We start from the raw sequence: 21,803 nt of genomic DNA, 5'->3' as shown, positions 1-21,803 counted from the left end.
GCTACTGGGTTTTCACAGCATCCCCCTCTTAGGATGGGAGGGGAGGAGTGAGGATCCAGGGTCCCTCAGAGGGGATGGGGGCCTCAGGTGGGTGACCCCCCCAGACCCCCAGGAAAACCAGAAACCCAGCCCCTTCCTGGTGTTTGCTCCAGGGAGATGAATTCGAGGAAAGGAAGAGTAAGGTAGCCACTCCTTCCGTCCATTCCATGCCTCCTGAGGGTACACCCTAAGACCTGGGCTCCAATCCTCCATCTTCCCTGGCTCAGATCCCCACCCGCCAGGAAAGTGGCTGCCAGCCACTCAGGAAGCTCCTCGTGTGGCAAACCTTCCCCACTGATGAAGCAAGCTGTGCCCTCAGAACCCTGGACAGACTCGGGGGGCGGGGCTCCCTGCACAGCCCCCTAATCCATCACTCAGCGCCCTCAGCTCCCCCACAGCTGCTCCACCCACCCCCTCCCCGCCCCACCCCGGGGAGACCCCCAGACCTCACCCCGAGCCACAGAGAAACTAAGTCACCCGCAGCACATTTGCATTCTCAGCGATTTTCCAGACAATGGAGAAATAAGGAGACAGATGATTAATCTCCCTAGATACCGAATCTGCTGAAGTGCCCACTGTGTCCTGACCAGAGCTGGCAGGGCCACGGAGGAAAGACAGATAAAGATGCGGGGAACTCACACCTGTCACCTCAGCTATTCAGGGGGCTGAGATAGGAGGATTAAGGTTCAAAGCTCTCTGTCCCCCAAAGAAAAAAACAGCAGGAAAAAAAAAAAAAAACCTGGGGCCGGGAGTTTGGCCTAGTGGTTAAAGTGCTTGCCTAGCATGCATGAAGACCCGGGTTCGATTCCTCGGTACCACATACATAGAAAAAAAGTCAGAAGTGGTGCTGAGGCTCAAGTGGTAGAGCTCTAGCCTTGAGAAAGTCCAAGGACAGTGCTCAGGCCCTGAGCTCAAGCCCAGGACTGGCAAAAAAAAAAAAAAACCAGCACCAGCCTTAAGCAAACAAAAGCTAAGGGAGAATACCCAGTCCCTGAGTTCAAGCCCCAGGACAGGCACCAAAGGGGAAAAAGAAAATTCCTGGTTGAGGTATTACTGAAAGTATGCTTTGATAAATCAGCTCGGCAAGGAGGTGTGAATTTGTAATCCCAACTACTTGGGAGGCCCAGATAGGAGGATGGTAATCTGAGGCCAACCTGGGAAAAATCTCCAGGCCTCACCTGAAAAACAGACTAAATGTAAAAGGGATTAAAAAAATAATAATAATAATAATAAGGGACTCTGGGTGTGGCTTAAGTGGTAGAGTGCTTGTCTAGCAATCTTGAGTGCCCCAATTCCAAAAATCAAACAAGAAAGAAAGAAAGCTTTCTTCAAAGCCAGGTACAGGTGGCTCACGCCTGTCATCCTAGCTACGCAGGAGGCTGAGATCTGAGGATCGCAGTTCAAAGCCAACCCAGGCAGGAAAATCCATGAGATTCTTATGGTCAGTGAACCACCAGAAAACCAAAAGTGGTGCTGTGGCTCCAACTGGTAGAACATAAATTTGGAGTAAAAAAGAGTTCAGGGCTGGGAGTTTGGCCTAGTGGTAGAGTGCTTGCATAGCATGCATGAAGACCTGGGTTGGATTGCTAGGAAAAAGCCAGAAGTGTTGCTGTGGCTCAAGTGCTAGAGCTCTAGCCTTGAGAAAACCCAAGGAGAGTGCTCAGGCCCTGAGTTCAGGCCCCAAGATTGGCAAAAAAAAAAAAAAAATTCAGGGACAGTACCTGAGTTCAAGCCCCATGGCTGACCAAAAAAAAAAGTCTTCTCTTCCCGCCCCCCCCCCGCCCCGCCCCTGGTGCTTCCCCTGACCTCACAGGTTGCTTTTGGATTCAATTTTTCACACCACTTTCCAGGAAATGACAGTGCAGTCTCAACAAGCAATAACACGGCTGGGAGGCTCCAAAACCCTGCCATAAACACGCCATGCAGAATGCAAGTCAGGTGGCTCGGGGGTGGGGGGTGCAGGGGTGGGGGTGTCTGAGCCTTGCCTCCAGCAGAAAGCCGATAAGAACCTACAAGGCACAGAGGCCCCAGGAAATGACAAAGCCAAGACTAATCAAGAAACCCGATGTCCAGGGCCTCATTACCTCTCTTTATCAGGGAGAAAATTGTGTCAGGCCTCCTGAATTACTAGCGATTGGAAGCAGATTTCTGGGACTCACTTTGTTAGATATCTAATGAGTGAGATACGGAACAGAGCCCAAAGCTGATGGGGCGAGGGGGGCCGGGACAAATGTCTTTGTTAAACAGAATTTGTCAGTTTCCGCTTGTGGCTCTCTGGGGAGAGCTCTGGGCCAGCTAATTGAATTAAGACCCTGGCCTGGAAGGCTGGGGAGGGAGGGCTGAGAGGGGTGGGTGGGCTTTCCCCCCCTCCTCCTCCTTCAGCACCAAGGACAGCAACTGTGCCCTGGCTAGCCTGTAATTGCCAGGGCAGGCTTGCTTTGGACAGAGCTGTTGCATTTTGCATGATGAGGGGCTGCAGGGGGATAAGAGGGGGGCCGAGCATGTGGAGAGCGGGGTGTGGTAGGGAAGAAACAGATGATCTAAAAAGCCACAAGCCCAGGAATGCTATTGGCCTGATCTGTCTCCAAAGAGACCCCAGCTCAGCAGGCAGCATGGAGGGGGGAGGGAAGGGAGGGGATGGGGGGAGGGAATTCACGTCGGACAGCAGCCACTTCACAAAGACCCTGCTAGTTCTAAGCAAGTTCATGGCTGTGCATGGCTTTGAGGATTCAAAATCCATCTCCAATGATGGCTTTAATGAAGCAGGGTGGGCTGTAACCACGGACAAGGCCACTTGGCAGCCAACTAGAAAAGCAAACAGACTCGTGGGGTCTCTACCCCACCCCACCCCAGCAATCTGCCTCCTCCCCCCTCCTCCCCGCCCTCCTCCTCCCCTTCCATGCAGACCTTGGCCCAGCAGAGCCTGAGATCAGCTCTGTGGGTGGCTCTCAGTAATCGTATCTGGTAAGCATCAGAATCTACCTGAAAGCAGCCGGCGTGGGGTCCCCGCCCCAGGGGGAGAGGCCCCCCTCCACCTTTAGCCTCGTTCTGTCCTGGTGGAAGGCACTTTCCCTGATTGCATTACCTCCACTTCCTCCCCTAACCAGATTAGACAGCAGTCTATGAAACCCAGAGCATCAAGACTGGCTTTCCGCCTGGAAATGAGGAGAAATGTCATTACGTGTCCCCAATTAACATCTCACCCAAGCCTTGGGGCCACCTGGTCAAAGGGAATGTGGTCTTTGCCCTGGCTAGTTATTCTCTCCCTCATTCTTTCATCCATCCACCTGTTCATCACTCTGTTGGTTTGTCTGTCCATCCATCCTTCCATCCGTTTGTCCGTTTATCCATCCACCAGGCCATCCATCCATCTTATCTGTTTATTGATCATGTATCTATCCATTCTTCCATCTGTCTGTTCATCTGTCCATCTATCCTTCAATCCATTTGTCCATCTACCCATCCCATTGGTCCAGGCAGCCAGCCATCCATCTAGTAGTCCACCTGTCTATCCATCCATCTTTCCATCTATCCATCCATTCATCCTTCTTCCATTCAATCTATCATTTCATTTGTCCATCAGTCCATCCATCTTTCCATCCATTCACCCATCAGTCCATACATCCTTCCATCTGCCAATCTCTTCATCCATCCATCCATCCTTCCATCTAGCCTTCCATCACATATATGCCCTTAGTATCTGTCCCTCTGCAGCCAACCAGAGACAGAGAGATGAAGAGAGTTTAGGCAGATATTTGTCCCAGGCCCTGAGCCTGAGTATCAACCAAGACAGGAAAAAAAAAAGAAAAGAAAAGAAGTTTTATAGCAACTTCTCCCCAGTACAGACATATCTCTAAAGCTAAGGAATTTAAAATGTTATCAGAAAGCACAGACAGACAAACTTCCAGGCTGGAAAAAAGAAATTGTCAGCAAGTGTGGACTTAGGTGGCTGGGTTTCTTGGGCAAGGGTCTGCCTTGCAAAGATGAGAATGGAAGAAATGAAGAGAAGGAGGAGGAGGAGGAGGAGGAGGAGGAGGAGGAGGAGGAGGAGGAAGAGGAGACAAGAAAAGCGTCCATCAGAGGCATAGAGAGAAGATGCCAAGGCCCTGAAGTGAGAAAGGACCTGGCATGATTGGAGAGCAGGACAACGTGGCTGGGGCTGTGAACAGGGGACAGAGGACAAACAAGAAGGACACAGAGGGAGGCTGCCAGGCAGACCAGAGGCTTGTGAGAGAAGGCCTTGTCTCAAGACTCTGTGTCTTCTCCTTAGAGACCAGAAAACTTCTTGACCCCAAACATCATCCAGAATCTTCCCATCCTGGACGAGAAGCCGGGCTCCATCCACAAGTCCTGGTCTAAGGCTACCAATGTATCTGAGTCACAGGGGTCAGAAGAGGAGCCGCAGGGGCTGGAGCGGCAGCAGGAGACGGTGAGTGGAACCCTGCAATGAAGGCAACGTGTGTGTGTGTGTGTGTGTGTGTGTGTGGGTGGGTGCTTTTGTGTGCGCGCACAGTGTACTGGTGCTAAGGCTTGAACTCAGGGCCTGGGTGCTGTTCCTTAACTTCTGCGCAAGGCTGGTGCCCTACCACTTGAGCCACACCTCCACTTTGTGGTTGATTGGAGATCAGAATTTGCCTTCCTGGGTTGGTTTTGAGCCATGATTTTTCACATCTCAATTTCCTGACTATAGACATGAACACTGGTGCCCAGGTCCTGAGTTTGAGTCCCAGTACTAGCATGCACGCACAACACACACACACACACACACACACACTCACAAAAGATCCTGTCCTGGTAGCTTTGGGGGGTTAGTAACAGCAATCCATCCATCCCTCTGCCTGGGAGCTCTCCTTGTGCCTGGAAACAGGGCAGTGTAGGAGAGAATGGAGGAGGATATTCAAAATGCCAAGGAGGCAGGGCACATGTGGCTCACACCTGTAACCCCGGCTACTTGAGGCTGAGATCTGAGGATCATGATTTGAAGCCAGCTAAGGGAAGGAAAATCCATGAGACTCTTGTCTCCAGTGAACCACCAGAAAACCGAAAGCAGCCCTGTGGCTCAACATGGTAGAGCACTAGCCTTGAGTAAAAGAGCTCAGGGACCTCAGTTCAAGTCCCATATTCAATCCCCCCCCCAAAAAAAAAAAACCCACAAACAAACCAAGGAAAGAACCAAGTGAAAGAAAGAAAGGCAGACAGAAAGGTGAATGGTAACAGCGCTGCTTCCCCTCATAGCTGGGGCAGCCTGGCCCACTTGTTTCCCCCAGTATGGGACCACTGACACAGGCCTCAGACCTCAGCCTGGTGCACTGCTCTCCTCCCCCACCCCCTGCACCCCACCTGAGCTCTGGGAATCTGGGGGACTGCAGGTCAGCTGCCTGGGTACCGACTCTGTGGTTAAGAAGGAGAAAGGACCACCCAGCTGCAGGAGCTGAGCATGGCAGAGGCGTCTGGACCCCTCTTAGAGTCTGCTGGACAAAGGATCTAGAGTCTGAGTGTCTGGACCATGAGAGAGAATTCCGTGTGATCATTCCTTCATCCCGCCATTTCCCCATTCCGCGACTCTGTTATTCTGCATCTAGGGAAGGGCTGCCTGGAGAGTCTCTGTGCTTCTGAACTCTAAGGAGTATGGAGAAATGGGGTGTGGGGGGGGGAGAGGGGTTATTTATGGGGCAGCTCTGGCAGACAGGCAACAGAAGTGACAATTCTTTAAAGCAGATCTCAAAGAAAGCTCTGATCCCTGGAGAGTCTCAACTTGCTGGTCAGAATGTTGGGCTGGGGTTGTAACTCAGGGGGAAAGCAATGGCTTGACAAGTGTGACATCCTTGATTTGATCCCCAGTACCTATAATCATCATCATCATAACCATGTCAGGCGCCTCTGTAATCCTAGCTTCTCAAGGAGGCTGAGAGCTGAAGATCCCAGTTCAAAGTCAACCCAGGGCGGGAAAGTTTGTGGGACTCCTCTCTTCTCTCCCCCTCGCTCCTTCCCTCCCTCTCTCTCTCTTTTTCCCTTCCCTCCACTTTGTTCAGAGATTTGTGGCAGACCAGCGGGCCCTCACACCCGAAGATGAATAATTGACAAGGGTTGTTTAAAGATTCAGCAGAGTTTTTCCACCCTGCCTGCATGTCTGGAATAACTCATTTCTTTCCTTGTGTCTTTGAAAGCTTTCCTCCCCTCTTCCCCCCTTCCCCCGCTCCCTCCCCGACCCAGAGCAGCTTTTGTTTCTTTTCCTTTCTTGACCCGTGGAGACTTTAAGCATCCTGCCTACCCAACCCCCCTACCCCTGAGCCATGGAATTTCAGGGGGGCTCTGGGTGGGCCCCAGGATTCCCAAGGATGTAGACAAAGACCTGCCTAACCCAGCCTTGGAGGTAGATCAGGCCTCAGAAGGCTGACCTCCCAGCCAGGTGCCCCTTTATTTTCTCACCTGTAACCTTAGAGAGGTGATTGTTCCAAGACTGAGACCAGGACAAGCACAGGTGCCGTGTTCACACCTGTAATCCTGGCTCCTCGGGAGGCTGAGATCTGAGGATGATAGTTCAAAGCTAGCCTGGGGAGCAGGGAAGGGTGAGACTCTGTGAGACTTATCTCCAGTGAGCCAGCAAAAAGGCAGAAGTAGGGCTGTGGCTCAAGTGGTAAAGCACCAACCTTGAATGAAAAAATTCAAAGACAGCGCCCACCCCCCCCCCCCCCCGGAGAAATCACTCCACCTCTCTGAATACTGTCCCCTGCCCACCTCCTGAGGTGACAGGGAAGGCCCACAGGAGGAGGATGGGTGGCAGGGGACATTCACTTCCCTCTAACCCCCGACCCCCTCCTCTTCCCTCTCACCACCACGCTGCCCCCCCCAACTTCCCAGGAGGCCATTCTCCAGCTCCATCCATCACCTGGGACTAAAGAGATTAATAAAGCCGACTCATAACTCAGCTGCGGGGTGCAGCGGATATTTACGGCTTCGGTTTCAATTTGCAGAGAGATTAAGTGTTTGTCGATTTATTGTCTCTCTACGGGGGGCTCAGGGCTGAGCCAGCTCTTCCCCTATCCCACACATCCACAGGCCTGGAGCTGGTGGGGGGCCCTGGCGCCCCTACTTAGCAAGAGTTCCGACCACTGAAGGAGACATTCTCTTTGTGTGTGGGGGGGGGCATGCTTTGTGCCAGTCCTAGGGCTTGAACTCAGGGCCTGGGCCACTGTGCCTTAGTTTGTTCATTCAGGGCTGGTGCTCTACCATTTGAACCACAGCTCCACCTCTGACGGGGTTTTTTGTTGTTGTTGTTGCTGCTGGTTCATTGAGATAAAGAGTCTGACAGAATTTCCTGCCGGGGCTGGCTTTGAACCACCCATCCTCCAATCTGGGCCTCGGGAGCAGCTGGGATGGCAGCTGTGAGCCCCTGGGGCTGGCTAGCGCGCGAATGTTCAGCACTGAAGTAGGAGGCTTTCTGGGTCCGCGCCAGGCACAGGCTCTGGGTGGGCCTGTGTCACCCACATCTCTGTCGCTTTACCCCAGCACAAAAAGACCCTGTAACCCCAGAAGCCCAGAGCAGGTGACTCCTCTGGTGCAGGGGTCCCAGCCCCCCAGCTCTGCGGAGTCTATTCCAGTGCTCCCCCCTCCCCCCCACGCTCAGATTAAATGCTTTTTAATACAACCCAATTTCCTCCAGACATACATTAGAAGATCTCAGTCTGCAGACACACACACACACACACACACACACACACACGAGTGCTAAACGTCCAATCAAGCCGCTGATAATAGAGGCCAGCCGGCTCATTCGCGTGTCATCAGATGAACGGCTTCGTGGCGCAGAGCAGAGCTGCAGGCTCCCCGGTGCAGGCCGGCCTGAGTGTGAGAGCTGTGCCTTTAAATCTTCAAGAGGGGAGGGGGCCCCCCCACTGTCCACAGGGGACTAATTATCCTTCGCCCTCAGCCAGCTCCTGCTCAAACAGACAAAAGGGGTCCCCAGCCTGGATGCTCGGCCTCCAAGCAGAATATTTTTTCAGATATGCAGATTCGCAGGGTGGCTGAATTGTGGGGGAAGGGGTTTTGAGGGCTCCACTTGGCAAAGGGCCTATTTTTTCAGGTTGGGGGAGGACTGGAGCCATTTCATATTTCCTCCTCAGGCAGATTGGGGAGCCTCTCCCAGGGAGTGAGGATAAAAGTAGATTCCTCACCCGCCCTCTGTGTGTGTGTGTGTGTGTGTGTGTGTGTGTGTGTGCCCATCCTCACACTTGAACTTACGGCCTGGGCACTGTCCCTGAGGGAATCTTTGTGCTCAAAGCTAGTGTTCTACCACTTGAGCCACAGCACCACTTCTGGCTTTTTCTGAATGATTCATTGGAGGTAAAAATCTCAGACTTGTCGGGCACAGTAGCTCACGCCTGTCATCCTAGCTACTCAGGAGGCTGAGATCTAAGGATCATGGTTCAAAGCCAGCCCAGGCACTAAAGTCCATGAGACTCTTATCCCCAATTAACCACTAGAAAACCGCAAGTGGCACTGTGGCTCCAGGGTAGGGTGGTTGCCTTGACCAAAGCGCTCAGGGACAGTGCCGGGGGCCCAGAGTCCACAACCAACCAGCCAACCAACCAACACACACACACACACTCAGACTTTTCTCTCTGGCTTTGCCCAGGATGCCAAAAGCTAAACGAATTCTGTGAGAAGCTATATGGTGAGTTGGAAGTTGGCAGAAATGGAAGTTTCCAGCAACACTGGGCAAGGGATGGGAAGAGAGCTATGGTTGGGGTTATGGTGATAACAAGAGCTTGGCAGAGGGCTAATGACCCCCAGAGGCCAGCTAGACCTCAGGATGCCCTGGCATCCAAACATTCCAGTATGCCAGCCTTCCCCTTGAGTTCACTCACCATACTTCCAAGCTCGGAGTGACCTCCTACCTCCCATGTCCCCCCACCCCACCCTGGGCCTATCCTATCCAGCTCTAAATCCCCTGAGACACAGAAATGGTCCCCTCAGGGCTCTGTCCCAGGCTTTCTCTCCTGGCCTTTAATGAGGACCAGTGGTTAGAAGGCATATCACATCTTTACCAAAAATAAATAAAATAAAATCAATAACCTAGGCAGGGCGTGGTGTCTCCTGTCTATCATCCTTACTAGGCGAGAGACTGAAATCTGAGGATCAAAGCCAGCCAGGACAGGAAAAGAAAAAAAAGGGGCCAGGAGTTTGGCCTAGTGGTAGAGTGCTTGCCCAGCATGCACAAATACCCGGGTTCGATTCCTCGGTACCATATACATAGAAAAAAACCTGGAAGTGGTGCTGAGGCTCAAGTGGTAGAGCTCTGGCCTTGAGAAAGTCCAAGGACAATGCTCAGGCCCTGAGCCCAAGCCCAAGACTGGCAAAAAAAAAAAAAAAAAAAAGTTTGTGTGAGAATCTTATTTCCAATTAACCAGCCAAAAAGCTGGAAGTGGCAGTGTGGTGCCAGTGGTAGAGTACCAGCCAGCCTCAACCAAAAAACAAGAAAAGTAAGGGCCTAAAAGCTCTGAGATCAAACCTCATTTTATACACACACACACACACACACACACACACACACACACACACACACACAGAGTAACCTGCACAACTAGGCCATAAACCCTGAGTTCTCTTGGCCTGGTGGCTGAGCCTTTGCCTGTACCTGGAGGTGGAGGGGGGGGGCAGCCCCAAACTGTGTGTCTCTCTGGGTCCCTAAACTGAGATAGGCTGTTCTAGATCCAGGTGGCTTTTCAGGCCTAGAGGTGTGGAGGGTAATGAGGCCTCATAATGCAGGGGATTTATAGACAGGCGCTGTCGATAACTGCAGAGGAAGAGACATCAATAAGTGCTTGTTATGCTTTCGCCCCTCCCGCCCTCCCCCCAGCCTGTCAGCCCGCCTGCTCGCTCAGCTCAGCCTGTGTACACAGGCCTCGCTCAATTAATTCACACTTGTTACCATCTGTTCTTTTCATGTGTCCTCACAGGAGTGTGCAGGTCCTATCTCTCGCTGGGCATTCATTAAAGATGTGAGGGCAAGGTCATATTACTCCCTCCACAAGGTCATACTACCCCCTCTCCCCAGACCGGGCCTCCCGGAGGCCAGGCCCTGCCTCCTCCCTCCCTGAAACACCATGAAGACAAAGTCTTCCTCATCTCCTTTCCCACTCTCCTTCCCCTCACCCTGGTGAGCCAGGCAGGGCTACTCAGGAGGCTGAGATGGGAGGATCGAGGTACAAAGCCAGCCAGGGCAGACAAATCTGAGATTTTTTTTTTTTTTTGGTGGATCATGGGGCCTGAACTTAGCGCCTGGGTGCTGCCCTGAACTCTTGTTCAAAGCTAGCGCTGTATCACTTTGAGCCACAGCTCTACTTCCAGTGTTCAGATGGTTCATTGAAGAGTTCATTGAACTTTCTGAGTCCTGAATAGCTAGGAAGACAGGCAAGAGCCATCAGCCACCAGCTGCTTAGAGACCTGGCTTCCAGCCCTGCTTACCTCCAGGCAGCTAGGTGGGGGCGTGGCTTCCTGAGAAGGTAGGGGCGTGGTTTCCCAGTGAGGTGGAGTGGGGCGTGGCACTGGGGGCGTGGCTTCCCGGTGAGGCCTGGGCGGTGGAGGGCGGGGAGTCTCCAGCCAGGCCGCATGAAGACTGGGCTGTGGCCACTGTCAATGGGCTCTGTGCCTTTCCTCTCCCTCTTCCCTGCCTGGTTTCACGTGGTAACTGGGATTGGAGGGGGGGTTTGGTGCCTGTCAGGAACTTAGGTAGGGCCTGGAGGCTGTTCCTGAGCTTTACCCTTCCAGGCTGGCACTCTACCTCTTGAGCCAGAGCTCCACTTCCAGCATTTTGCTGGTTGGTTGGAGATAAGACTTTCCTGGCTGGGCTGGCTTCAAATCATCATCTTCAGGTCTCGGCCTCCCGAGCAGCTGGGATGGAGAGGTCTCTCCAGCCCCCATTTCACACATGAACCGCCCAAGGCCTGGCTGAGCCCCACAGACAGGCTCAGGCAGGTCGAGGGTGCCCCCCCCTCACCCCCTCAGCCTTCCACACTCACCCTGTGCGGGTGATGGGCCTCTCGGGGAGTGCTGGGGTAGGGCTCTGGGGTGCCCGCCTGTCTCCTGGCACAGCAAGTCCGTGGGCCGCCCCGTCTGGGGGCCCTGCCATGCTCCTCAGATGCTAACACACGGTGCATTATTGATGCTGCCTCTAATTGTACGTTTCCCAAAGTCCACAGACCTTTGATGAAAAATTCATGTCTGCCCGAGGACGGGAGCATATCCAATCGATTGCAGGCTGGCCAAGTAGGCGAGGGAGGTCTGGATGCCTTGCAGAGAGGGGCGGCTGAAGGCTGGGCAGGTGGGCAGATGGGGGAGCATCCTTCTGTGGCACATGGTCTAATTCTGGGGTTCAGGATCTGGGGGGAGGGGAGGGCTCTGCAGCTGGAGACAGCCGTTCCCATCCCTGGTGGAGAATCTAAAGGATGGGGAAGCAGGAAGGGGGCACAGACAATTCATACTCACCCCCTTGCACCCCAGGTTATAGAGAGGGAGACTCTGGCTCAGGCCTGAGTCCTAGGTGCACCGCTGCTCAGTAGCAAAGCCCATGGGGTCCACTGTGCCAGGCCCCCTTGAATGTGAGCTCCAGAGCAGGGTGGGGGCATTCTGCCCAGCTCCTCACCCACCCCTCTTGTGGGAAGAATGCCCTAAGAAAATCAAATTCAGCTGAGTGCCAGTGATTCACCTGTCATCCTGGCTATTCAGGAGGCTGAGATCTGAGGATCACAGTTCAAAGCCAGCCTAGGCAGGAAAGTCTATGAGACTCTGATCTCCAATAATCACCAAAAGGCCAGAAGTGGAGCTGTGGCTCCAGCATCAGCCTTGAGTGAAAAAGCTCAGAGACAGCGCCCAGGCCCTGAGTTCAAACCCAATTTCCGGCGCATATAAAGTAAGTGGGGGGGCTGAGATGTATCTGGTGTGGGACAGAAGGATGGGGCATCTGAGGCGGGGGGGGGGCTCTGTTAGAAATCCAGAGTCCTGCAGGGCCCCCTGCCCGGCCCTGGTTGACCTGAGTTCTGCCATCCCACCCAGCCTGGAACAAAAGAGGAGCCTCAGTCCCGGGCCTGCCTGCTCCCCACACGGCTGGGGCTGGGCCTCCGGGGCCTGTCGCCAGGCAGGCCCTTGTTGTGGTAGCAACTGTCTCCAGGGACCCAGCTTGGGGACAAGGACAGCTGACTGCAGGGATGGGGGAGCCTGGGGCCCTGCCCCCTCCGGCCCCCCAGGCTGTCCTGGATCCAGTTGGCCTTCAATCTGTAAGTCCCTTCCCCATCCCACTGGTTCTGCGCTCACCTGGCAGGCAGGTGTGTAGGGGTGCGTTGCTAGGCAACGGCAGCCGCATTTCCAGCCTTGGTACTCAGTGGGAGGTGAATGGCGGAGCCCTGGGCCCTGATCCACCCGGAACCCACCAGGGAGCCAGGCCTCTGCGAAGATACCTTAACATCCCACCTTAGAAGTGTAGCCCAAGACTCCAGCCTGGGATAGCCTGGGAAGGTTTGTCCTGCACATTGTGACAATTGAGGGCAGGGACTCCCCCCCCCCCCCCCCGCTACATTTTGACCAAGGCAGCTTGGGTCTAAGCTCCAAACATGAACACCCCCCCAATCTGAGTGGGGGGGGCAAAGGAAGGTGGCTCACAGGAAAGGTGATTGTGTGTGTGTGCGCGCATATGTGCTGGTACTAAGACCTGAACTCGGGACTTGGGTGCTGTCTCTTAAGCTTATTGACTCTACCATTTGAGCCACAAGCCCCTGGCTCTGTCCCCTTCCCCGGCCCCCTAACCCTAAGTTGCTGTCAGCAGAGGCAGCATCCTGAGCCATGGATCGGGGTTCAGGTGGCCCAGGGCTCTTCCTTGAAGAAGGAGGGGCAGGGATGGGAGGCCAGGGAACAGAGGAAGAGAAGGAAAGCCACCATCCTCCAGGAAGCCCCACCCCTGCCCCAGTCCATTGTCCTAGCACGGCCCAATTAGCCAGCCTGGCTTCCTGCAGGGGCCAATTAGACAGGCCTGGGGTCAGGAGCTGGCCAAGGCCCTGCAGCCCCTCGGAGGCTGGAAAAGCCAAGCACAAAAGCTTCCAGACCCAGGTTTTTCTCTCTGCTGCTGCTGCTGCTGCTGCTGCTGGGAGGGAAAGAGAAAAGGAACTCCTTTTGTTTCTTGCTGGCAACCTTGGGCTAAACAATGAAGCCTGGTTCCATAATGGGGGGAGATGGCCTCCATAAAGGGGGGGGGCAATTAAAATGGTAGTTTGTGCTGATTCGTGATGATTGCAAGGTCTCACTGATAATTCTCCAAGGAGACTATGAAAGGAGAAGCAGGACCTGGAATTTCTTCTCCTCCTCCTCCTCCTCCTTCTTCTTTTGGTGTTGTTCATGGGGCTTGAACTCAAGGCCCCTGACTAGCCCTCTACCACTTTGAGCCACAGCATCACTTCTGGTTCACTGGAGCTGAGAGTCTCATGCACTTTCCTGGCCAGGCTGGCTTTAAGATCTTCAGATCTGAGCCTCTGGAGTAGCTGGGATTTCAGGCGTGAGCCGGAACTGGAATTTTTCAGGAAGCAGAATCTGCAGTGAGCAGGGCTCTGATTCTAGAACCCTGTATGACTCCTGTCCACCTTGGCTCCCAAGAGGAAGGTTGGACAGAAGGGAGATGGCAAGCTAGGAGGACTGCCTGGAGGAAGAGGCTCCAGCAAGCAATGGAACTAGATAGCTTGGAGTTGTGGGTGGGGAGCTGCCCCCTCTTGGAGTGTCCCTGAGATGATGCCCCCTTCCAGGAAGGAGTGGGTCCATTCCCTTCACTCAGAAGGAGTAAAATGGCCTCTTGGTCCTGTCCTGTGCACTAGATCAATCAGGAACAGCAGGACCCTGTCTTTCTTAAGACTAGATAAGCCACCACTGCCCGGGGAGGGGGGGGGGCCGCCTCCTCTTCTCTTCCTCCTCCTCTTCCACAATGGAGAAATATGTGCGTGTGTATCTGTCTGTCCACATGAGGGTCAGCCTCAAATGACTGTAGCTGGAAAAATTTGGGGGTCCCTTCAAGCCTCCCTACCCAGACATGTCATCCTCTGGGGATGGGCTAGGACGGGGGAGCCAGCTGAGCCTTTGAGATGGGTGCTGCAGGGCAGGGAGTGTGGGACAGCCCGTAGGACCGGCACACGTGTGTGCTGAGGGCTGGAGACACGCATGCACACACAGGTGTGCGGCACACACAGCCCCTCCCGGCCCCACCGCACTCCTCCCTCTGGTCCTCACTGAATCAGGCTGAAGCTGAGCGTCTGTGGGGCACGGCTGCCCCCTGGTGGCTGTGATGGCGAATCACATGCAGATGGCCTGGGCCTGCCAGCAATGGACCTTGGAGTCCAGGACTGGGTGGGTAGAGGAGAGGACTGACGCACTACTGAATCTTCCCTCCTTACCTTTCTGGCAAAACAGAACAAAACAGAAGTGGAGCTGTGGTTCACGTGGTACAGCACCAGCCTTGAGCAAACACAGCTCAGGAACAGGTCCAGGCCCTGTGACAGAGCCCCAATACTGATTTAAATTGAAAAGAAAAAGAGGGGGAGTCATTGATGGCTGTGGAACAGAGGAAGTGCAGAATGGAGGGGAAAAAGAGATATCCCTGAGAGCTGCCAGCCCCTCCCGCCCTGGGGCAGGCAGTAGAGGTGGGCAAGGACCCGGGGAGAATGTGGAGACAACTTTCCTGTGTGTTCCCCACCCCCTACCCCCAAGCTGAGTTGTGACGCAGACGGTGGCCCTGAACCCGCAGCTGGCCTCCGTCTGTGGGAGGGAAAATGGTCATTCACCTGGAGTCTGAGACCTCAGCACAGCTGTGCCACCAAGGCCACAGCTCTGCGGTCATGGCAGCCTGAAGGGGGTAAATTGAGGCCAAGGACCCCTCCTGTTAATCCCCCCCCCCCCCGCCCATGAGGCCTCAGGCAGAACGGCTAGGTTGAGGCTGGAATAGCAGCTGTCTGTCCCCTCCTTCCAAAGAGACCCTCTGGCTAGGCCTCTGTCTCTTCCTCCAGCTGGACCTCAGTTCTTTACCAGCCCTGGAGAGGAAAGCCTGTGAGACTCATCTTCATTGAACCACAAGGCTGGAAGTGGTGCTGTGGCTCCAGTGGCAGAGTGCTCGCTTTGAGCAAAAAGCTCAGGGAAAGCACCCAGGCCCCGAGTTCAAACCCCAGGACCAGCGATCTGAGGATACCAGAGGGGCACTGGGGTCAGTGCTGAGGTCAAAGCCCCCAAAGAAGCTGGGTGCCAGTGTGCATGTCTGTAATCTCAGCTACTCAGGAGGCTGAGGTCTGAGATCTGGTGAAGTCGGGGTGGGAGCTGAGGAATTCGATCCTGGTGTCTGGGATCCTGTCCCCCAGAAGCCAGTGGCCCCTGGTAGAGGCTACACCACCCAACGTGATGGGCCTGGGTGAGAGCTCTTCTTCCTGGGACGCCCTCTAAGAGCAAGGCCTTCCCAGTACCTGCACACACACACCCCAAAATGCCTACAAGCACAGCTTATTAACTGTCCCCTGTATTTACCAGCAGACTTGTTATGTTCTCCAAAATTGGGTCATGTGGATAATAATCATTCTTTGTGTCCTGTTTTCATCTTATTCGATGTATGGCAGAGTGTCATGGGGGCGGGGGGAGAGGAGTCATGACAGGATCACACACCACTTAAGAACAGTCTCAGGCTGAGCATGGTGGCATACACCTGTAATCCCAGCTACACCGGAGGCAGCGATCAGGAGGACCATGGTGTGAGGCCAGCCCTGGTGTGCACAGGAATGCTGGGAAAGTGCACAGATGAGCTGAATGCAGCCCGGACAGATGGGGACGAGGTGTGTGTGCGTGTGTGCGCACGCATGCACGCACGCAGCCAGTCCTAGGGCTTCAACTCACGCTCTCACGGCCTCTTTTCTCACTCACGGCTGGTGCTTCACCACTTGAGCCACCCCTCCCCTTCCAGATGTTTGCTGGACTTTCCTGCCCGGGCTGGCTTTGAACCCGTGACTCTCAGATCGCGGCCTGCCCAGGCGCTGGGATGACGGGCGGGCGCCACCAGGGCCTGTCTGGGGATTAGGTCTTGAGGGAGGGGGGCTCCCGGGGCCCCTGGGGGTGACCACGGGCGCGGGGTGCGGGCTGGGGGGTGGAGAGCAGACTCCCCGGCTCTGGGCCCTCAGGAGATGAACAACTACCGGCGGGCCATGCAGAAGATGGCGGAGGACATCCTGTCGCTGCGGAGGCAGGTCAACATCCTGGAGGTGGAGAACCGCACGCTCAGGGGTCAGGTGGCCCCGCCGGAGCTGGAGGAGGAGTCCAGCCAGGAGGAGGCCCAGGCCCTGGGTGAGGACACAGCCCGGGCTGGGCGCGCGAGGCCCGTGGTGGGGAGAGAGGCCCCGCAGGGGCTCACGCATGCGCACACATGCGCACACGTGTCTGCGCGTGCGCACACTGCCACGCGAGCATGCGCACACGTGTCTCTGCGCGTCCGGTCACTCGAGCATGCGCACACGTGCACACGCGCATGCGTACACGTGCACACGCGCATGCGTGCACGTGCACACACGCGAGGATGCATGCACACACTGACCCCTGCGCAGTCTCCGCCCGGCGGACCTAACCCAGGGCCGAGGCCCACCCTGACCCCCAGGGCCGGGGAGGGGGGCGGAGGGGCCTCGTGCCTGCAGCCCCACTGCGCCCATGGGAGCTGCGGCCTCCCCGGCTCAGCCCCTTTGCCCACCCCAGCTGCATCCATGAAGCAGAAGTTGTTCCTGAGCCAGCTAGACATGAGGAAACTGAGGGATAAGGTGCAGCACTTACAGAATGAGCTGATCCGGGTGAGCAGGGCCAGGGGGGGCGGCCGAATGGGCAGAAAGGAGCAGGAGCCGCTGCAGGAAGCAGCAGGGACCCTGGGGGCCAGGGGCGACCTCCCTCTTCCCCCCTACAGAAGAACGACCGGGAGAAGGAGCTGCTGCATTTATACCAGGCCCAGCAGCCGCAGGCCGCTCTGCTCAGGCGCTACCAGGACAAGCTGCTGAAGATGAAGGGCCTGGAGGACACCGTGCGACACCAGGAGAAGGCAGGTGCTGGGGGGGCGTCCCCACGGGAGGGGGTGCTGGGGCCTGGGGGGCGTGGAGGCCCAGGCCAGACCCCCACCCCCTCGGTGGCCCATCTCCAGGTGATTGAGAAGATGGAGCGCGTGCTAGAGGACCGGTTACGAGAGAGGAACGAGGTGTCCCCGCCAAGCTGGCCTCCAGGAAAGCCCAGTGTGGGTGAGCTAGATAAGAACGAATGCACTCCTGGCCCCTCCCCAGATTTCTCCCTGCCTTCTGGAGCCCCCACCCCGCTCACCACAGGGGGAGAAGCTCATGCACAGATAGAAACACCCAAATTAATGAGATTCCCTTCCCCGCCACGGAGTCAAACCAGCGCTTCCTGTGGGCCTGGCCTGGGACCCAGCCATCACTGCTGGGCTGTGACACACAGGAAAGATGGGGTGGATGGTACAAGGGAGTCTGATTTTAAACCACCCAGCGGGACAGAAAGATTTCCACCAGCCATAATAAACCATTGCCAGGGCCCAGTGGCTCATCCTAGCCACTTAGGAGGCTAGAGCTGAGGATGATGGTTCAAGGCCAGTCCAGCCAGGAGAGAAAAGGCCCTGAGACTCTGTCACCAATGAAACAGTAACAATCGCGAAATGGAAGTGTGGCTCAATTGCTAGAGTGACAAAGCTCAGAGACAACACCTAGGCCCTGAGTCGGAGACCCAGGATTGACCTATACAAGGACTAGAGAGGGCCATTGGTGGCTGTGGCGCAGAGGAGGCATGGAATGGAGGAACAATCTGGGCAGAGCAGAGCAGGGATGTGGAGACAGGAAAGCCCATGCCTGCATAGCCGTGGCCACATCTGCAGCTTTCCTTCCCCTCGCTCCCTGCATATGGTCACCTGCCGTCCACAGGTGAGAACCTACCTGCTGACCTCTACTCCCTGCTGCTGGCTGAAAACTCAAGGCTGCGGGCAGAACTTGAGAAGAACCGTCACCAATCAGCCCCCATTATCCTGCAGCAGCAGGCTCTGCCGGTAAGAGCCTCTGGCATGGCTGGCCCACACCAGGTGCCCAGCTGTTGCCAGTAGCACTGACCAAGTTTAAGATCCAAGTGAGACTGGGTGCCCATAACTCACGCCTGTCCTCCCAGCCATTCAGGAAGCTGTGATTTGGGCATCATGGTTGGAAGCCACCCTGACCAGGAAAGTCTACGAGACTCTGATCTCCAATAAACTGAGAAGCTGGAAGTGGTGCTGTGGCTTAAGTGGTAGAGCACCAGCCTTGAGCTAAAGAAACTCAGGAACAGCTCCTAGGCTTTGAGTTCAAACCCCAGAACTAGCAAAAAAAAAAAAAAAAAAAAGGCTCTGCCGGGAGCCTGGGCTCACTATGAACTGTAACGCCTCGCTTCTGTTCCCGGGATGCGGAGATGCATCTGAACTCTTCCCTTTCCTCCTCATCAGACTTCCAGGTTCAGAGCCAGCCCCACGTGAACCCTCACTCCTGACCCCTGACCTCAGCTCCACCCACTTCCACCAGGACTCTCCCCAGGCCTCCCAGAACTCCATTCTAGAACCTTCCCTGGGATTGGTACAGCCTCCGAGTGCCCTTTTCCCCATCTCAGCTGGACCCAGGGGAGTTGGGAGCAGGTGGAGACAAGGCAGAGAGTGATGGCTGGGCCGGGTCACCCCGTGGGCACTGAGACCCTGGCCGCCGTGCAGGTGGGTCCCGGGCCAAGCCCCGGCTCCTTGCAAGCCCTGGAGGTCCCAGGATCACAGCCAGGGCTGGGAGACTTGGGGCTCACTGATGGCAAATTCTGTCTGGAAAACACTTCCATGGGGACGGGCACGTTGGCTTCACAGGATCTTCCAGAAGGGTCTCAGCTCAGTTCCTTGTGGGCATTAAAGAAAGCTCTCTCTTATGTGTTGACATGCATGGATAAAATGTCAGGTAAAGCTGGGGGCCGTGGCTCACGCCTGTCCTCAAAGCAACTCAGGAGGCTGAGATCTGAGGTTCAAAGCCAGACCAGGCACTAAAGTCTGTGAGACTCTTACCTCCAATTAACCAGTAGAAAACTGCAAGTGGCACTGTGGCTCAAGGGGTAGGGTGGTAGCCTTGAGCTGAAGAGCTCAGGGACAGCGCCCAGGCCCCAGAGTTCAAGCCCCACAACTGATAAAAAAAAAAAAAAAAGCCGAGACAGGAAGATCTAAGAGACTTTTCTCCCCAGTTAACCAGCAAAAAGCCAGACATGACATGGGAGTATGGTTCAGGTGGTACAGCATCAAGCCTTGATCAGAAAAAAGCCAAGGGCAAATGCTCAGGCCCTGAATTCATGCCCTAGTACTGGCACCAAAAAACAGCAATGACAACAACTTGAGATGTTTCCAATCTCAGGGCGCAGCTGGGTGCATGCCAGACCTGTGCTTTTGTGGGAAAAAGGCTGAGTCTGAAGCTCAGACCTGGCTGTCTCACCACCACCAGAGGTCACATGAGCCTGCCTGGCTATTCACCCCAGAGCCTCAGAGCTGACATCCACTTTGCCTGCAGGATCTCCTGGGCAGCAGCTCTTCAGACAAGTTTAACCTGCTGGCCAAGTTGGAACGGGCTCAGAACCGGATCTCAACCCTGGAAAACATGGTGGGTGAGGTGAGCCTTGGCTCACTGCTTAGCCTGCAACCAGGATGAAGGCTCAGTATGCAAGTAGGGAGGGGGGGAGGAGATGAGTGTGTGACCAGGACCAGGGCTTAGTATGTGACCAGGATCTAGACTCACTGTATGACCAGGACTAGGGCTCAGAATGTGGATGGGATCAGGAATCTGTGTCTGGGATCAGGGCTCAGTATGCGAGCCCTCTCACATACTGTGAGGCTCAGTCAAGGACTCCTGTGGAGTCAGGGTGAGGGCTCAGTATGCTGTTAGGATACCGAGCCAGCTGTGTGGCCTCCATCGGGCTTCATGTGGGTCTCCTGGGGTGGCCCAGGCCCAGGCCATGGGTGCTGTGGGCTGGGCTGCTGGGCTCTCCAGTGCCCATCTGGTGTCCACAGCTGGAGGACTCGGCGAGGCGCTGGGGACGGGAGAAGCAGGACCTGGCCACGAGGCTCCAGGAGCAAGAGCACGGCTTCCAGCACGCTTCCAGCCTGGTCCTCACAGACCCGTCTGTGAGTGAGGCCTGGAGTAGGGGTCTGGGGCCCCGGTGACCAGGGCCTGGAGGAATGTGGGAGACAGCTCCTGGGGGGGTCTCTGTCCTTACCCATCACCCCGGGGAAAAGTCAGCTCCGGGAGTGCTGTGTGTGCCTTCGCATGACCCAGCTGGTGTGCACACCTGTAATCTCAGCTCCTCAGAGACCAAGATCCGAGGATCGAAGTCCAAAACCAGTCTAGGCAGACAGATCCCTGGGATGCTAGCAAAACGCCGGAACTGGAACTGTGGCTCAAATGGTAGAGCACCAGTCTTGAGTTAAAAAAAAAAGGCCAAATGAAAACATAAGGCTCTGGGTTCAAGTCCCAGTAATGGCATTTAAAAAAAAAGAAAGAAAGAAAAGATGAGGTCAGGCACAGTGGCTCAGGAGGCTGAGATCTGAGGCTCGGAGTTCAAAGCCAGCCCAGGCACTAAAGATCATGAGACTCATCTCCCATTAACCACTAGAAAACCACAAGTGGGGCTGTGGCCAAGGAGTGGGATGGTAGCCTTGAGCTAAAGAGCTCAGGGACAACACGCAGGCCCAGAGTTCAAGCCCCACACCCGACAAAAAAAAAAAAAAAAACTGTGGACAGAGCTGGCCTCCCAGGAATTTCTGGAACGTTCTGCCGGTTATCTAGGGATGGTTTTGCCCCTGGCTGGTAGCCTGCAGTCTCCACGTATCCAGTTCCAGAGACGAAATGCTCTGGCTGTCCCCAGAGAGGCGACAGTCCCCAAGGGCTGAGGCTTCTCCAACCAAAAGCCCCACGCACACCATCCCCCAGGCTGAGCCCTGGACCCTGTCCCTGGCCTCGGCCACCCATCATTTGCTCATGGTAGAGGGTTCCAGAAAGTTCTGTGGACTCTTTTTAACTATTTCCTGTGCCAGCTCTAGGTCTTGAACTCAGGCCCTGGATGCTATCCCTGGGCTCTTTGGCTCTGTCTGGCTTTTTGCTGGTTAACTGGAGATCAGAGCCTTGTAGACTCTTCTTCCCTGGCTGGCTTTGAACCGCTGGGGTGACAGGCGTGAGGCTGAGCTTGTGCTGTCCCTGCTGTCATCTTCCAGCCATCTTGGGTTGGGGATCCTCAGAGCCCGGGAACTTGGGGGCCACTGGAAGGGAAGGCACCCTTACCCTGAATCACTTTACACCCCACAGAATGTCATCTCTGGGGACCCCAAGCAGCCCCTGAAGCTGGAACCCCCGCAGCCCGGCAGGCCCGCCGGCTCCCAGCAGGAGATGGTCAACTCGCTGCCTGCCAATGTCAGCCCGAAATGACTCTATTAAATACCATAGCTGCTCATCAGAGCTTCCCACCTTGTCCTGGCCACCTCGAAAACTACGAGACCTCAGGGGACCCCAAGGGTGACAAAAGGAGACACCGGAGCCAGGCGCTGGGGTTCACAACTGTCAGCCTAGCTCATCGGAGGCTGAGATCTGGAGGATCGTGGTTAAAGGCCAACCAGGCGGGAAAGTTTGAGTCCCTCAAGCCGGTTTGTCTCTCTCAGGAGTACCTCCATTGACCTGGGA

At 55.4% G+C, this 21,803-nt stretch overlaps 1 protein-coding gene across 2 annotated transcripts in view; it reads left to right on the top strand.

Annotated features, from left to right (window-relative positions):
- The window catches only part of Ccdc33 (coiled-coil domain containing 33), a 44,693-nt gene extending 23,114 nt beyond the window's left edge, over nt 1–21,579 (top strand). Inside the window, exons 11-19 of one of the 2 annotated variants that reach the window (XM_090321482.1) lie at nt 4,310–4,468; nt 16,230–16,392; nt 16,795–16,886; nt 16,997–17,128; nt 17,228–17,321; nt 18,012–18,133; nt 19,644–19,733; nt 20,141–20,254; nt 21,432–21,579. In XM_090321482.1, coding sequence (XP_090177608.1) covers nt 4,310–4,468; nt 16,230–16,392; nt 16,795–16,886; nt 16,997–17,128; nt 17,228–17,321; nt 18,012–18,133; nt 19,644–19,733; nt 20,141–20,254; nt 21,432–21,551 — 1,086 coding nt within the window. In that variant the 3' untranslated portion in view covers nt 21,552–21,579. Of the gene's footprint in view, nt 1–4,309; nt 4,469–16,229; nt 16,393–16,794; nt 16,887–16,996; nt 17,129–17,227; nt 17,322–18,011; nt 18,134–19,643; nt 19,743–20,140; nt 20,255–21,431 lie in introns of both variants that reach the window. The other variant, XM_090321481.1, reaches the window with a different exon arrangement.
- Nucleotides 21,580–21,803: the final 224 nt, after the last annotated feature.

This window comes from Megascapheus bottae, chromosome 30 (genome assembly GCF_031878675.1).
Source record: "Megascapheus bottae isolate mThoBot1 chromosome 30, mThoBot2.hap1, whole genome shotgun sequence".
NCBI lineage: Eukaryota > Metazoa > Chordata > Mammalia > Rodentia > Geomyidae > Megascapheus > Megascapheus bottae.
The sequence above is the reverse complement of the archived record's forward strand: the minus strand, read 5'-3'. Positions and strand labels throughout refer to the sequence as shown.